This window comes from Callithrix jacchus, chromosome 12 (genome assembly GCF_049354715.1).
Source record: "Callithrix jacchus isolate 240 chromosome 12, calJac240_pri, whole genome shotgun sequence".
Lineage (NCBI taxonomy): Eukaryota > Metazoa > Chordata > Mammalia > Primates > Cebidae > Callithrix > Callithrix jacchus.
In genome coordinates, this window is record NC_133513.1 from 28,696,613 (window position 1) to 28,713,479 (window position 16,867).

General features: G+C 42.8%; 1 protein-coding gene across 8 annotated transcripts in view; it reads right to left on the bottom strand.

Annotated features, from left to right (window-relative positions):
• XPO6 (exportin 6) overlaps positions 1 to 16,867 on the bottom strand; it is a 119,180-nt gene that overhangs the window by 13,550 nt on the left and 88,763 nt on the right. For all 8 annotated transcript variants that reach the window (XM_035267258.3, XM_035267257.3, XM_078345010.1 and 5 more), the window contains 5 exons: positions 13,955 to 14,114; positions 10,258 to 10,350; positions 5,812 to 5,956; positions 1,730 to 1,876; positions 619 to 808 (listed from right to left, as the gene is read on the bottom strand). In XM_035267258.3, the coding sequence (XP_035123149.1) occupies positions 619 to 808; positions 1,730 to 1,876; positions 5,812 to 5,956; positions 10,258 to 10,350; positions 13,955 to 14,114 (735 nt within the window). The remainder of the gene's footprint in view (positions 1 to 618; positions 809 to 1,729; positions 1,877 to 5,811; positions 5,957 to 10,257; positions 10,351 to 13,954; positions 14,115 to 16,867) is intronic.

Genomic DNA, 16,867 nt, shown 5'->3' on the forward strand with positions numbered 1-16,867 from the left:
AGACTGTATTTTTAAAATGGTACTATTTGTTATTTCAGAGAGATTTTTCCAAGAAATCTGAAGCCTTACATTTAAACCAGAGTTCTCCTTATTCATTTTTCTCCCTCTTTCTTTAATATAAACAAGCAAACTTCAAATGCCATTGTTTTAAGAAACCAAGCTATTTCAAAACCTCTGTAGTATCTGTATTTGGAAAAAGGCTGAAACCAATCTGCAAAGACAGTTCTCGAGCACATCATTTTCCCACTGCTCTGCTTGCTCACATAAGCATCTGAAACAGATCAATAACTACTTTAAGTATATTTTATCAGTGGAAGGCACCATCACCAGTGTCTTCCATTTTTTTCTTAGGGCTCCAGCATTTTTTACATTTTAAATAAGAGAAGGAACAGTCTGCATTTGGGAAATAGGTCCACCTGCTGTCTTAACGGATTTCCAAAGGTAGCAGGATTCCACCCCTGAGTGTGACTTCCCTGCTCAGCCTCTATGAGACTGTGGACAAAAACAATTACCTCAGGAGCCTCCAAGGCTCATCTGCCGCAAATCTCATTTGCCGCAAAGAAGTTCAATGCCTGCCTTACCTCCTTCCCCAACTGTCCCAGCCTAGGGGTCACTTACTGTCATCCAGTGGCATCTTTCTCTGTGGGGCAACAGCACTGGGCTTCAGGTTGCGATAGTCCCGGGAGAGTGCAGAGATGAGGCTGGCATGGTTGATGGAGCGCACAGGCCATTGCTGCTCATTCTCTGGAAGGTTTGGCCAAGGAAGCAGCAGGATGTTGGAGAGAGCTCGGCACACCAACACCTGGGCCTACAAGAAACCCCAGAGGAATCCATCAGAGATCAAAAAGCCAAAGACAGCAAGCAGCATGCCCGACACAGCAGCCTTTGGTACCCGCTGGCTGCATACTTTTGAGCCCTAGCCCCCAGGCTTGTTTCTTATAACCTGGGCAGGGCCTCTGGTCCAACTGGAAGGCAAATTGGAGAGGAAAATGAAATGAAGCATTAGCACCATGTCTAGGTCTAGCATAACCCACCGCCAACCTCAATCATCATTCCTGGGGCTTGTTTCCTCTCTTAATCTCATACTTGAAGCATTAGAGAGAAAGAAATAACACTGCAGACACTGAATCTCAGGCATCACTCAGATGGTGGCTTCTAAGTCCTATGAGTAGCTACTTAGAGCAGGACTGCAGGAGAATCCCTGACAATTCACACCCCTACCACTAGGTCAGAAGCAACGCACTCACATCCCGGTGCTCTTAGGTACCTGTTTCAAGCCCTCTTGCCCTCCTCCTGTTAGGCGGTTTTTAAACTTCTAGCATGAGCCTCCTTTGAGGATTCTAAGAAAACGGCCTTGCCCGGCACTTCTCAACGCCAGAGAACACACACATAACAGTGACAACAAAAACCAGACTGGTCTGAATCAGAAAGAACGCAGAGAATTCACAACACTGGCCAAAATTACCAGGCTGCAAAGCAGTAAAACCTTTCTGCACACTGGGAGATGCTTTTTTCCACACCTGAATCAGCACACTGACTGCCTTGGAATGGGCACAATGAGAATCAGTGAGGCTGTGTCAGTGCCATACACGTAAGAAATCTGTCTATGTTGTCACGGCCTGTAAGCTCTGAGTACAAAATCAAAGGCCAGACTCTTCTTCCTCAGCTTTCATGGGTCTTCGCCACACGGCCCTGGGGATCCAGGGTGGGGGGTGCTCTGGGGCCTCACCTTATTGACAAGTCGCTGGGCAGAGGCATCAGTGATTCTGTTGAATACTTTCTGCACTGCAGGGATGCTGATCAGAAAGACGGGCCGCACAGTGGTGGCCAGTGAGACCAGTAAGTGGCACGCAGAGAGCAGCAACTTGTCTTGCACCTGCAGAGGGAAGAGGGCACGTCAGTACACGACATCCCTGTGAGACTGGGATTCGAACTTTGTTGAGGCAGCCACAAGCTATGTGTGGTTCTTGGTTTCCAAATTGCACCACCTAGGCTCTATCTAGCTCAAGAATTTTTCCTATGACGACTCACAAGAGAAGCCCATCTTCTCTGTCATGTCCACAGCTCCTACCGCAAGGCATTATCATCTCCTCCCATTCCTCCTTCACAGTCACGGGCAGCCTTGAACTCAGGCACTTCTCAGCTCAGAGTCTCCAGTGGCTCTCTATCAGCTATTAAAGCACACCCCCTGGCACGCTCCCAGGCATGTCATTCAAGTCCTGGGATTCTTCACCTTAATTCTCTTGCTCCAGCAAAGCCAAGATCTCCCTGAGCCCTGAACCTTTCTGTACCTTAACATTCAGGCCAGTTTCTCTTACCACTTTCCCTTCAGCATGCCTATCAAATACTTGGTTCAATTACCACTGTCACTTTCAAATTAGCAAGGGAGAAAACGTATTATAGATGAGACCTAATGCAGTTAGGACTACAGTAAAAACAGCACCAAAAAGTCAGGACAGGCAGAATTACTTAGGAAAAAAACATTACTATGATTTCCCAGAGCCACAAAATATTCCTAACCTTTAACCCTAAATTTCCACTTACTCTAAGAAGATTACCCAAAAGGGTAAAGCTACATTCATGAATGCATGCATTTCAGAATTCTTTGTAATGACTTTTTTCTTCTTAAGGGAGGCAGCCTAGAAGTCCAGTAATGGCTAGGAAAATAATAGAAACATACTCCTGATGGGATAGAACTCTTTTATAAAGTTATAAATACAACATAAAGTTATGGAAAGCAATACATTGTTCTTATTAAAACAATACATTGTTTAAAATGTATAAAATGCTACATATGACTAAAACTATAAGAAAAAAATTCAAAGAATAAGCACATATATGCTCTAGTGATATAAATCGTCAGACTTGGAGGATAACATAATAGAATCTGTCCAGTTTTTACATGGATATGACCTTTGACTCAGTAATTCCACTTCCAGGAATCTATTCTCCAAGCCCACTAGCATATGTAAGATGGACATAAAAGGAGCTCATTTCTATCAATAGGGAAATTATTTTACATCCCCACAAAAGAAAAGCACTAGGCATTTTGAAAATCTGAAGTTGCTCTACATTACATAAAGGAAAACCAAGGCATACTGTTAGGCAAAAGCGGCTCTATTTCTAGCTGTCTACAAACTTATTTACTACTTATTACATAAAAAGAGAAAAAAGTCTGGAAGGATATACAGGCATACCTCGGAGATACTGCAGGTTCAGCTCCAGACCACCACAATAAAGCAAACATTGCAGTAACGCAAGGCACACACATTGTTTTGTTTCCCAGCGCGTAGGAAAGTTTTGTTTACACTATTCTGTAGTCTATAAAGTGTGCAATAGCATTATGTCTAAGAAAACAATGTACATATCTTAATTAAAAAGTAGTTTATTTCTAAAAATGCTAACAATCATCTGAGCCTTCAGAGTGGAAATCTTTTTGCTGCTGAAGGGTCTTGCCTTGAAGGTGATCCCTGCTGACTGAACAGGGTACTGGCTGTCCAAAGTTGGGGGAGGTGTGGCAATTCCTTAAAACAAGACAACAATGAAGTTTGCTGCATCGATGGACTTCCTTTCATGAAACATTTCTCCGGAGCATGTGGTGCTGTTTCACAGCATTCTGCCCACAGCGGAACTTCTTTAGAAGTTGGAGTCAATCCTCTCAAACCCTGCTGCTGCTTCATCAACTGAGTTTATGTGTTATTCTGATCCTCTGTTATTTCAACAATGTTCACAGCATCTTCACCAGTCGACCCCATCTCAAAAACCAACTTTCTTTGCTCATGTATAAAAAGTAAGTCCTCTTCTGCTTAAGTTTGATCCCGAGATTACAGCAATTCCACCTCATCTTCAGGGTCCACTTCTAGTTCTCTTGTTCTTTCCACATCTGCAGCTACTTCCTCCACTGAAGTCCTGAACCCCTCAAAGTCATGCATGAGGGTAGGAATCAACTTTTTCCAAACTACTATTAACACTGTTATTTTGGTCTGCTTCTGTAAATCAAGAATGTCCTTAATGGCATCTAGAATGGCGAATCCTTCCCAGAAGGTTTTCAATTTACTTGCCCAGATCCATTGGAGGAACCACTATTTATGGCAGTTATTGCCTTATGAAATGTATTTCTGAGATAATAAGACCTGAAAGGCAAAATTACTCTTTGATCCATGGGCTGCAGAACTGAAGAATGGATGTTGTGTTAGCAGGCATGGAAACATTAATATCTCTGAACATCTCCTTCAGAACCCTTAGGTAACCAGGTACATTCCAGTCAGCAGTAGTGTTTCAAAAGGAATCTTTGTTTCTGAGCAGGTCTCAATAATGAGCTTAAAATATTCAGTAAACCATGATGTAAACACAGGTACTGTCATTCAGGCTTTGTTGTTCCATTTATAGAGATAGGCGAACTAGATTCAGCATAATTCTTAAGGGCCCTAGGATTTTCAGAATGACACATGAGCACTGGCTCCAAGAGCTACAGTTATCCCCTGACAAAAGAGTTGGCCTGCCCTCTGAGGCTAAGCACTGACTCCTCCTCTCTAGCTATGGAAGTCCCAGATGGCACCGTCTTCCAATATAAAGCTGTCTCATTTACAATGAAAATCTGTTGGTTAGTGTAGGCACCTTTATCAATGATCTTATCTAGAGCTTCCGGAGAACCTGCTGCAGCTTCTCCATTAGCACTTGCTGCTTCGCCCTGCATTTTTATGTTATGGAGATGGCTTCTTTCCTTAAACCTCATGAACCAACCTGTGTTAGCTTCCAACTTCTCTTCTGTAGCTTCCTCCCGTCTCTCAGACTTCACAGAATTGAAGGGCCTCATCTGGATCTAGCTTTGGCTTAAGGGAATGTTGTGGCTGGTTTGGTCTACCCAAAGCACTGAAACATGCCCCATATCAGCAACAAGGCTGTTTTGCTTTCTCATCACTCTTGTGTTCACTGGAGCAGAACTTTTAATCTAGGAACTTTTCCTTTGCATTCACAACTTGGCTGTTTGGCTCAAGAGCCTTTGGCCTGTCCTGGCTTTTGATATGCCTTCCTCACTAAGCTTAATCATTTCTAGATTTTGATTTAAAGTAAGAGAGATGTGACTCTTCTCTTCACTTGAATACACAGAGGTCATTGTAGGGTTATTAAATGGCTCAGGGAGTAGGGAGGCCTAAACACAGTAAGATGAAGAAGGCTACAGTCAGTGGAGCAGTCAGAACACATATTTATCAATCATGTTTGCCTTCTTCGGTTTGTGGCACCCCAAAATAATTACAATAGTAACATTAAAGATCACTGATCCCAAATCACTGTAAGATACAGTAATGAAAAAGTTTGAAATATTCTAACAATTACCAAAATGTGACACATGGAAGCACCAAATGCTGTTGAAAAAATGGTGCTGACAGACTTACTGAATGCAGGGTTGCCATAAGCCTTCAATTTGGAAAAAACATAGTCTCTGCGAAGCGCAATAAAATGAGGTGTGCCTGTACAACCAAATGCCCAACCACGCTTACCGCCAGAAGGAAAATGTTTCAGAGGAAGGGACTGGAGTATCACAACTGTTTAGCCTGTAAATCTGAGCGATATTTTACTATTTCACAATGAGCATGTATTCATGTGAAACTTAGAGAACTACAAAAGTAAAGCTGTATTAGAATGCACGTGGGCTACAACTAAAAAGAAACATGAAATAACACAGTTGTATAACCATGGAAAGATTTATGGGTCTAACTCTGTGTCCTATTTAGATTTTCTAGTAAACGGGTACAGAAACAGAAGGAGAGACAGAGAGTGAGATAAAAGGTGGCTTTGCTGTTTCGAGACCTTGGTGCTGATTAGAGGTGTGACTGCATCCATGGTAGTAGAGATGAGCGTCACAAACTGTTGCGTGTTCTGCCGGTGAGCTTCACTGCAATACTGCGCTAACCAGTGAGAGTAAGCCTGCAGCGCAGCCAGGGACTGAGCATGCCTGCAGAAAGAAAAGAAGATGTGATTTTAAAGGTTAAGGTGAAAATACATTAGTGGTCAACTCATTTTCATAGGAGGTAAGAACTGCACCCACTGCACACGGGCAACAGCACAGAAATCATTTACTGGTTCACGCAGAACCTAAAAACTAAGATATTCATCATCTAAATATTGCCACCACTGACAAGAACACAGAGGCAGTTAGTAAATGTCTGCTCTAATCCTTCTGTGACACATGCTCACCTAAGAGCAAGGTAAATTATAAATGCAAAATCAAAGAACTTAAGTGATCACGTGTTGATTTCAGAACTAGTACAAATTAACATTCATAGCTGCAGACCAAAGCGCAGACAACTACCAGGTATGACAGCTTTAAAAACAGCTTTGATGTAAGATGTTTAAGTTTTCATTGCACCATACATTCTACCTGGCTAGGGGATAACTGAGGTGGCAAAGACTGTGCCTAGTTTCAGCAAAGACTGTACTGATTGCATCATACGTGCAACAAAATATAAATCAAAAAAGTATGCAATTTATCAAATATGATAATCAATCTTCAGCAAGCAGAAACAGCTGTCTCAGAGCTTCAAAACACCAGGCCTTCTAACATATCTGAACATAATTACCTTTCAGTAATAATTAGCAAGCTGTAAGGTGATAATACTATGAGGTGACACAAAGACACTGTTCTTCATGGTCTGGGTACCTATTAAAGATCCCTGCCTAAATCAGTATCACATTGGTGGTTGTGAATTGGTAATTTTTCTATCTTTCCTTTTCTGCTCATTAGTTGGCATTCTCTAAGAAAACGGTTTCCCTTCTCTCTCATCCTTTTTTTGTTAATTGCTTTGGATTTGTGTTTATTAACACAAACCCTAGACACCATTTTAAAATCAAACTCCACGTCAATTACAGGGAACAATTACAGGGAAATTGTTTGTTTATTTGAAACAGGGCCATGCTCTGTTGCCCAGGCTGGAGTGCAGTGGCACAATCATGACTCGCTGTAGCCTTAACCTCCTGGGCTCCTGCCATAGCCTCCCAAGTAGCTGGGACTACAGGTACATGCCACCGTGCCAGGCTAATTTTCGTATTTTTTGTGGAGACGGGATCTCACTTTGTTGGCCAGGCTGGTCTCAAACTCCTGGCTTGAAGCGATCCTCCTGCCTCAGCCACCCAAAGGGCTGCGATCGCAGGCGTGAGGCACTGCACCTGGCCTGGCCTGTTAATCATTTTGAATGCATGGATTCTTTTCATTGACATTGGTGTAATTCATTATACCTGGAAGAACCCTTTCAAGCTGGCCCCTGCATCCTCTTCACATGTTCCCAACATTCACTGAGCACTTCCTTACTTGCAGACTCGGCAAGATTGTCCAACACCACCCTACCCCAGACTTGAGCTTTCCCTCCAAGGCACTCTGGAGAATGGATTTGAGAAACCAAGACCTGGGGATAAGGGGTATGACGGCTACTGGAGTCTTATTATTTCTATGGCCTTTCAGTGGACAGAATTAGGATACAGGCAGATACCACTTTATTTACTTATTTATGTTTCTGAGACAGGGTCTCACTCTGTTGACCAGGCAGGAGTGCAGTGGCGTGATCATAGCTCACTGCAGCCTCCAACTCCTGGGCTCAAGCAATCCTCCTGGCTCAGCCTCCTAAGTGGTTGGGGCCATAGGCACACACCACTGTGTCTGGCTAATTTTTCTTTTTTTCCTTAGGGACAGGGTCTCAGTATGTTGCCTAGGCTCCTCCCAAACTCCTGGCCTCAAGCAATCTTCACACCTCAGCCTCTCAAAGTGCTGGGATTACAAACATAAGCCACTCTGCCTAGCCTACACACCATTTTAAAATCAAACTCTGCATCAACAATTACAGAGAAATTTGATATTAACAGCCTTTGACATGATGCAAGAGGAAAGGCACATCGTTGCCTATGCAGAAACCTTGCTAAAAATGTTTAAACTGAACCTAATACAAGGGAAATAATTAGACAAATCCAGATTGTAGGATATGCTTTAAAAAGAAATTAAGGTCTGGATCTGCAAAAGGTCTCAGTCACTCTCATACACACATGCACATGCAGACATACAAACACAACTGGGTGAACTGTTCTAGATTACAGGATATTAATGTGTGGCTCATGTTAGACCCTGGATCCAAGAAAAAAGAAGATATAAAAACATTCCTGGAACTGAAGAAATCTGAATATGGACTACATATGAGATGACATTATTGTATGTATTAAATTATTTGAGGGCTGATAATGCGATCACAGTTATAAAGCTGAATGAACTTATTTCTAGGCTGAAGGATTTGCAGGTAAAGTGACATGTTGTCTGCAATTTATTTTCTTTCTTTTCTTTTTCTTTTTTTTTTTTTTTTTTTTGAGACAGGGTCTCACTCTGTCACCCAGGCTGGAGAGCAGTCTCAGCTCACTGCAACTTCTGCCTCCCAGGTTCAAGTGATTCTCTTTGCTCGGCCTCCTAAGTAGTTGGGACTACAGGCCAGGGCCACAATGCCTGGCTAATTTTTGTACTTTTTGGTAGAGGCGGGGTTTCACCATGTTGGTTAGGTTGGACTCAAACTCCTGACCTCAAGTGATCCACCCGCCTCAGCCCCCCAAAGTGCTGGGATTACAGGCACGAGCCACCATGCCCAGCTGTGCAGTTTTCAAATGGCTCAGCAAAAAATAATAATCATCATTTATTGTGTGTATATGTGCAGAGAGGGCACAAGAAACAAAAGCCAATATGGCAAAATATTTATCATTGATTACTCTAGGCTGAAGGTCCATGGGTGTTTATTCTACTCTTTTCCCCATTTCCTTTTCTTTTTTTTTTCAAAGATGGGGTTTCACCATGTTGGCCAGGCTGGTCTTGAACTCCCAACCTCAGGTGATCCGCCTGCCTTGGCCTCCAAAGTGCTTGGATTACAGGCGTGAGCCACCACACCCGGCTGCACTTTTTCCCATTTTCTATAGGTTTGAGCTTTTTCAAAATAAGAAGTTGGGTAAGAAAATATAGTTACTCAAAGTTTGAAATTCATAGTGACCACACAGTTATTTTGTATTTTATACTTAAAATTTTATTTTGTATTTAGAATCATGTTAACCCTTTAAGTTCTAAATACCAAAATAAGGGGAAAGGACATCAAAGTCAGCCTGAGGAGTAAGAATTTCGGTCATTCTAGCACATCTGTAGAGCTCCTCAGGGCTGAAAGGAGGGGCTCTGAAACTCCTGAAATTGTGTACAAGTTGTTGTATTTATAAGCAAACTGGCATCTTTCTTGGGAGACGCTTTACCACTTTCTCTAAATTGTCAAAAAGGAAAGCAATATATTTTTAAAAGTTTAAAACTACCATAGGAAAATTCTCTTTCCATCATTTACCTAAATCTGCAGCTCAAGAATGCTCTACAGCAGGAGTCAGCAGACCTTTTCTGTAAAAACCAGAGTGTATATATTTTAGGATTTGCAGGGCATATACACACTCTATTACAACTATTCCACTCTGCTGCTATAGTACAAAAGCAGTCCTAGACCATATAAATGAATGAATTAGCTGTGTTTCAATAAAGCTTTATTTACAAAAGCAGTCAATAAGCCAGATTTGGCAAAGGCCATAGTTTTCCAACCCCCTGCTCTAGTCTAAAGCAAGCCTTCTGGGGAGTGAAATCTCTGGGATATTGCCCCATCTCCAGTCCCTGTCCTTCCATATGTCACTTTCCTAATACCATCCCATGTCATCTGTAGAGTTTCTGTAGAGAGTGTGGTCCCTAGATGTCCTGCTTCAAAATAACCTGAGGTTCTTGTTTAATATGCAAATATTAGAGCCTTATAGCCTTATGCCATTCCGCTAAAATCTGAATCTCTGAGCAAATGTGTTCCCAAGCATTCTCTGTATCCTACGGTGTCCTACAGTTTCAGTCAATGATCTACTAGAAAGACTGATGGCATCTCAGGTGTTCTCCATTAGTCCCACACACCCATCCAGTCTCTTCTTGCACCACATGGAGTACTCACCTCCTGTCTGTGTGATTGTCTCAGCCTGTACTAGTCTTTCTTCCTGAAATGCCTACTCTATAGAATCTCCATCCCAGCTCTCACATACCTAATTCCACTTTCTCTAACCCTCTCCACCCCAGACATATAGTCAAAAAATCTCTCTAGGTTTGAAGTTTAAGAGTTTTTCCCCATTCAGTGCAGCCACTACTGTTCCTTTTCCTCAATAAAATCAGTTGGAGATTGGGGGCAAGGTCTTTCCTAAAAATGCACAAACTTCAAACTCTAGACTTACACATCAATGAGGTCAGGTTTCAATACTGATGGCACAGCAGTTTCAATGTTGTACAATTTTATCTGAGATCCGTACAGAGTGACTTTGACCAACCTGTTGGCAAAGAGGCAGGTAAACAAGAACATTCAGCTTATGCACCAAGACAGACAAAACAGACAAGGTACCAACAAAGAGCCTAAGGGCACACTCTTTCCATATATAAAAAAGAATCAAGACCAGACCTTCAATTTTGTGCCAAGGAAATAAATCTGAGATATGCATAAAGATTTATATACAAGCACATTAACTAAAGCCTTATTTAAGGTGTAAAAAATTTTGAAAACAATTCCAATGCAGATGTAATAAATGTAATATATACAATAAAAACAATGCTTACAGGCATATTTAATGATAAATAGTCAAGATGGTTTAAACACGACATGGTTGTACTAAATATATATATAGAATAGATCATAAATGTTCATTTATTAACAGAAGAAAAGCAGGAAGAATTTTCACCAGAATATCCTTATTGGTACCACTTATTTTAGGGGGAGGATGGAGTGGGTAGATTATGGATGATTTTTCCCTCTATTTTTCTTTATTTCCAAATTGTCTACAATGAATATATAATGCTTTTATTAATGAGGAGAATAAAATATAGTTTTTAAAAAGCAGGCAGGGTGTGGTTGCTCATGCCTGTAATCCCAGCACTTTGGGATGCCAAGATGGGAGGATCACTGGAGGCCAGGAGTTCCAGACCAACCTGGACAACAGAGTAAGACCCTGTCTTTTTAAATTTTATCCAGATGTGGTGGCATATGCCTACAGTCTCAGCTACTCGGGAGAGGCTAAGATGGAAGGATTGCTTGAGCCCAGGAGGTTGAGGATGAACTAAGCCAGGATCATGCCACTGCACTTCAGCCTGGGTAACACAGTGAGACCAAAACCCTATCTGGTTTTTGTGGTGTTTTTTGTGTTTTGTTTTGTTTTGTTTTGTTTTAAAAAAAAGCAGACAGACCTGATCTATCTTTTGGCAGTTTATCAAAATAGGATGACATGGGCTTTTCTATAAAATTTATAATGATAAAACCATCTTAGCCTTTATTTAAAATCATTTCTAAAAGGAAATGTTTCAGTTGGATAGATACATAATAAAATATAGCAAACTGTCCACTGCAGAATCTCTGTGGTGGGTATATGGGTATCCCTAAACAATTCTTTCAACTTTTCTTCAAATTTGAAAATGTTTGATAAAATCTGGGAGATGAGAGGAGCCAATGTTTCTAGAATAGGTGGAGGTGTTTTATGTTCAAGTACAATTCTTTCAGAAGCAAGTTGTTGAGCCCATTGGTTGCTCAAGGGCTCACTGGATACTAATGAGCATTAAACACAGTAACTAATAGCTCAAACTAGTAGGAAATGGGAAATGTCTCTTTCATTACAAACAGAATGACATTCCTTTCTCTCCTTCTTTTTTTTTTTTTTTTTTTTTTTTTTGGAGACAGGGTCTTGCTCTGTCCCCTAGGCCAGAGGAGTGCAGTGGTCTTGGCTCACTGCAGCCTTGACATCCTGGGCTCAAGCAATCCTCCCACCTCAGTGCCCCCTCCAGTAGCGGGGACTACAAGTGAATGCCACCATACCTGGCTAGATTTTTCTGTCTTTTTAGTAGAGACAGGGTTGCCCAGGTTGATCTTGAATTCCTGGACTCAAGCGGTCTGCTCACCTCAGCCTCCCAAAGTAGTGGGATTACAGGTGAGCCACCATTCCTCGAGTTAAAAGACATTCCTTTCTGAGTGAAGGGGGAAAACCCCAAGACCTGGCTAGTTTCTCTCTGTGCCTACTCTGCATGGAAACCTGGAAGCAGATGCCAGAGAAGGCAGTGTTTGCCTCTGTCCCAGCATAACAATCAACTAAGGAGTTTGTTACAAATACAAACTGATTGCTGGGGAGCAATAAGAAAGGAGCATTTCTGGCCAGTCAAGAAAGTGAGGATAAAAGAACTAAGGTTCCTGAAGATCCATGAAGTCTTTGTGATCAGAACAGTTATTATTAGAAAGCAAAATTCCAACATGTACCTGGTGTTTAAATTCTGTTGTACACTAAAAATGGATTTCCAAATATCTTTTAATGTGTCTATGTTCAGCAGTTTCAATATTAGCTTTGTTTTATGCAACCAATAAACAAAAACACTGCTAATCATACTGGCTATTAAGGTCATGTAGTTGTAACAAGAGCTTTCTCTCACATTTTATTCTAAATGAAGACAAAATATTAATAGCAAGTATGTTTAAGCACTGGGCTTGCAATCTAAGCAGTGCAGAAAGATGTGTGTATATAAGGACCTATCAAATGATTCCAGACCTTTGAGACATCATCTCACTACAAAGTTGAGATGACTGACAGATATATCTATATTGCTTAACAGAGTAAATTCAAATAATGAACTTCTTATCTTTGGATTTCAGACAGAAAGACATGTCTTATCCCTGTTAAACCATTGTGCAAATGGGCCCAGCATAGGAAGAAGAGGAGAAACGGACTGGTAGCAGAAACACTGCGTTTGGAAAGAGCAAAACATGTGGACCCAGGAAACTGTTAAAATCCACCCTCCCTCTCAGGGACTGTGTGAACCAAGGCAAGGCACACACATCGCTGAGCCACCATGTACTCAAAAATAAAACGGCAATGCCTATCTCTCAAAGTACAGAACAAAATGAAAGAACGTGTGCAAAAACACAGAAAACATCCTACTACTGTGTGCTCCTTTTATTATTAATATGAATCTGACTTTTAAGGGATGTCAGCCCCTTGGCTATCTCTGCTTGTCAGCTAAGATGTAGCAGCAAAGTCTAGCATGCATGCACCCAGGCTCCTGAGGCCCATTTCCCCTCTGCACATGACCAGTGATGCGGCTGCTGGGCCAGTCAAAGCATCAGATGTCTTGGCTTTGGGCTAGATCCACATCTACTCAGTTTTGATCTAATCAATTCAACAGCTGCCCTGAAACGATCTAAATGTCCTATCACTTACATCTTGGGTTTTTTGAGGGAGAGAGGGAGGAGGGACTGGTGACTTGGGTGGAATGAAGTGTTCCTCAGTAAGTGTAGCTGTAAACCTGGTATGAGACCCAAGAGGAAGGAGAAGAAAAGGAGCCCAGTGGTAAAAGGCTGGGAACCACCTGTCAGGCCAGGCGTGGAGGCTACCCAGCTTTCACTCCCAAGGCCCTAATGGGACTGGAAAACCCACAAAAAGCTCCACCCTGGACATCTAGCTGCCTACTTGGACAGTAAAGCTGACTCATTATCAGCAAAGCTTTCTTAATGTCCCTTTATCCTATGAGGAAAGACATGAAGAATGACCTCCCCTGGTTTCTCCTGGGTCTACAACTGTTTACATTTATACACAAGATCTTCAAAGAAACAATAGCTTAAACAGTTATCGGGTGTTTGTTATGTGCTAGGCACAGTGCTAAGTGCTCTATCTCATTTAATTCTCACACTAAACCTACAGGAAACTACTTCTACTTCATTTTGTAGATAAGGGACCTGAAGTTCAGAGAGGTTAAGTAACTTGTTCCCTATCAGCTGGTATGTGGCAGAGCCTAGATTTACCCGGGGCCAGAGCGGAAGCTATGTGGCAATATGCTGCCCCTCACACAAGAAGGTAAACTGAGCTCTGAAGAAGGAACAGCTCCATAAAGTAACCGCCAGCCTACCTCTCCACGACTGTGAGGGCATCACTGAACCGCGCAGCAAACACATCCCCGATAAAGTACTCGGCCAGGCGGCCCACAGCCTGCAGCAGGGAGCTCAGGTCTCTCAGGGAGCAGTGCAGCCGCCGGCAGTCGTTCTCCGCAGTGATGTTCAACCTGTGTCCTGGAACACAACACCCCATACAGTTTTTCACGGGAAGAGCACACTTTAGAGACTATAGATAACAGCTCATCCAACAAGCCACACGCAGCAAAACCAATTCTCAAAACAAAGGAACCCACCAGCCACTTTCCAGTACTGAGCAGGGAAACTGGGCCCAGCCTCCACCTAACACTACAACGTTTGTGCTCCAGAGGCCAGGGACGGAGACAGAGTGGGGAAGAGGGACAGACAGCCTGGGCTGTGCTAACATGGATTCCTTTTGACCCTGTAAGGTCCTCACACCACCACTGTTACATACAAGGAGGTGCACCCAGGGAGGGCCAGGAATGTACCCAGCAGGTGTCACATTTCCAGGGCAAGGCTGGTGCTCTACACTGAATCTATGCGACTCCGAATCTGTTGTCTTTTAAATAGCGCCCTATCTCAGAATGCAATCTCCATGGACCAACAGTTAGGACCTGCCCCTGCTAAGAGAGCAGGGGTGCACTTAGCACTCCACCCCTGAAGGCTGGGAGGTGACACAGTATGAAATAAATGGGATTCGGATTCCAAACACACAGATTCCCTGCCACTTCCAGGCTCGGTGCCTCATACAACTCTCCTAAGCCTCAGTGTTACTATTATATAGAACACTCTAAGCCACAGAACATCGTTGAGTATTTGTAATTATTATAAATAACAAAGAACTAGTGACTTACTAAGGTCTGAAATGTCCTTACTTTTCAACACAACTTCTCCAAGCTGGGCAAGGAGGATGAGAAGATGAAGGACAAAAATATCCTCCCTCAATTCAGTCACTTGCTTAGCTTTTGGATCCCTCTCTTCACAAATGTCCAAAAAAGACAGTAAGAATTTTCAGGCTGGAACAGAGACCTGTCGGTCTAATTCAAGTCATTCTCACTGACACAGCAGGAGTGGGTCTTGGCTGACTGCTAGGGAGCTCAAGGGAGCCCTTCCGTCTCTGGACCACTTGATAAGAAACACGGGTAAAATATGTCTCCCTGTGGTTCTTCATCATCTTCCCTGGCCCACTCCTTGAGGGTATAACACAGAACAAGCCAAAACCTCATGACAGCAGAACAGCCCTGGGGAGATGTGAACATGGGGGTGGCATCCTTCCAAATCTCCACCTAGCTGAAATACAGCACTGGGTCCCTTCCCTCCCTGATGTTACCCTCCTGAGAATCCTTGCCATCTGATCCCTCCCAACTTGTCCTAATTTGTCTAGCAAAGAGCAGTACCTAGGATGAAAACTATAGGTACCTAGCATCCAGTACCCAGGATGGAAAAGAGCTTGGAAGTGCTGGGTATCTGTTTTAAACTGTGAGTTTTAACAATATGAAACTGCTGACACTTGATCACTTCTGACCCAACAAAACTGCAATTCCATACAGTTCTACTTCATACATATGTGCATCTAAGATCCATGTCCATCAAAATTATAGCTGGTTCTTTCCTGTTCTATCTGCAAGACAGACAATCACATGGGTAGTAAATACCCCAAATCCAGTTCTCTATACTTGACACCCTCCTCCAGCCTACACACCTAATATCACCACCACAAAAGTCATGCAGGGCATCAACTAAACTTGAGGAGACAGGCCAGGCGTCCCACTGTAATAAGCTGTTCAGATCCACCCACACTTTCCTCTGTCTGGCAAGGCTTAGATTTCCCCACAAAAGCACAGAACATCTGCAAAGTAGAACCTTCAAATGAGAATAATGCTGAAAGGTTTGGAGGGACAAAACATCAGGGCAACACAAAAGTCCTATCTTCCATAAACCAAGTCATCTGAAGTGTCTAGATATGACCTAAGCCACATCCAAAGAACAGCTCCTTGGCAAATCACTGCCCTGGAGGGGAAAAAAATCTAGTCTTCTCTTTTTGAGAAGCTGCAGGAGGTGGAGGGAGGTATAAAAATTAGCATCGAGACATTTCCCTCTGAGAGAACAAACAAATCATAATCATAAATCATAAATGGACCCAAGCAGAAGAGACAATTTTAGACTAAAAATCTTTTATAGTATTTTGTAGGCAAAATAATATGGGTCGCCAGAAAAGTTAAAGGGTTACTTAGAGGAAAAATACTGTCTCAATGAGGGGTGGCAGAAGCCAAATACAGAATGGAGGTTTCGGGGCCACGTACCGACATCAATGAGGCACAAGGGGAACATCACTAATGAGGATTTCTTAACCCACATGAGGTAGGAAAGAGAGAGCAAAGGATGACCTGCCAGAAGCCAGAGCAGCACACAGCAGCCAATGTGTTCCAGCAACACAAGCTGTGCCTTGGTCTTGACAGGGAAGTGGAGGCAGGCACAGCAGCAGGAGGGGAAACCGTGAGACGCACACAGGAGCTTCTGAATCCAAATGCACTGACAATGGATAAGTGGGAGGCTTCCAGGCTGGGTAATCACCCTGCAGGCCTCACTGCCGACCAAAATGTGCATCCCATTGTCATACACCGTCACTGCACCAAGAGTGGGCAAGAATTGTGGCTGGCGCCCATTTACACAGGTTCCAGCGGAGACTCAAGAATTAAAGGCTGGGTGAGAAAGTAAATGCAAATGAGGGAGAGGCCAGAGCCTATCGGGGATGAGAAAGCACGGTTTCTGTTAAGGGATAAAGCTGGTGTGGCATGGAGGTTATTTGAGGGGGAAAATGGCTATGGGAACCAGGGGAAAAAATGTACTCAGAGTTTCCAGTTAATAGTCTTTGCACTGGAAACTTGGCTTCTGAGCCACCGAAAATT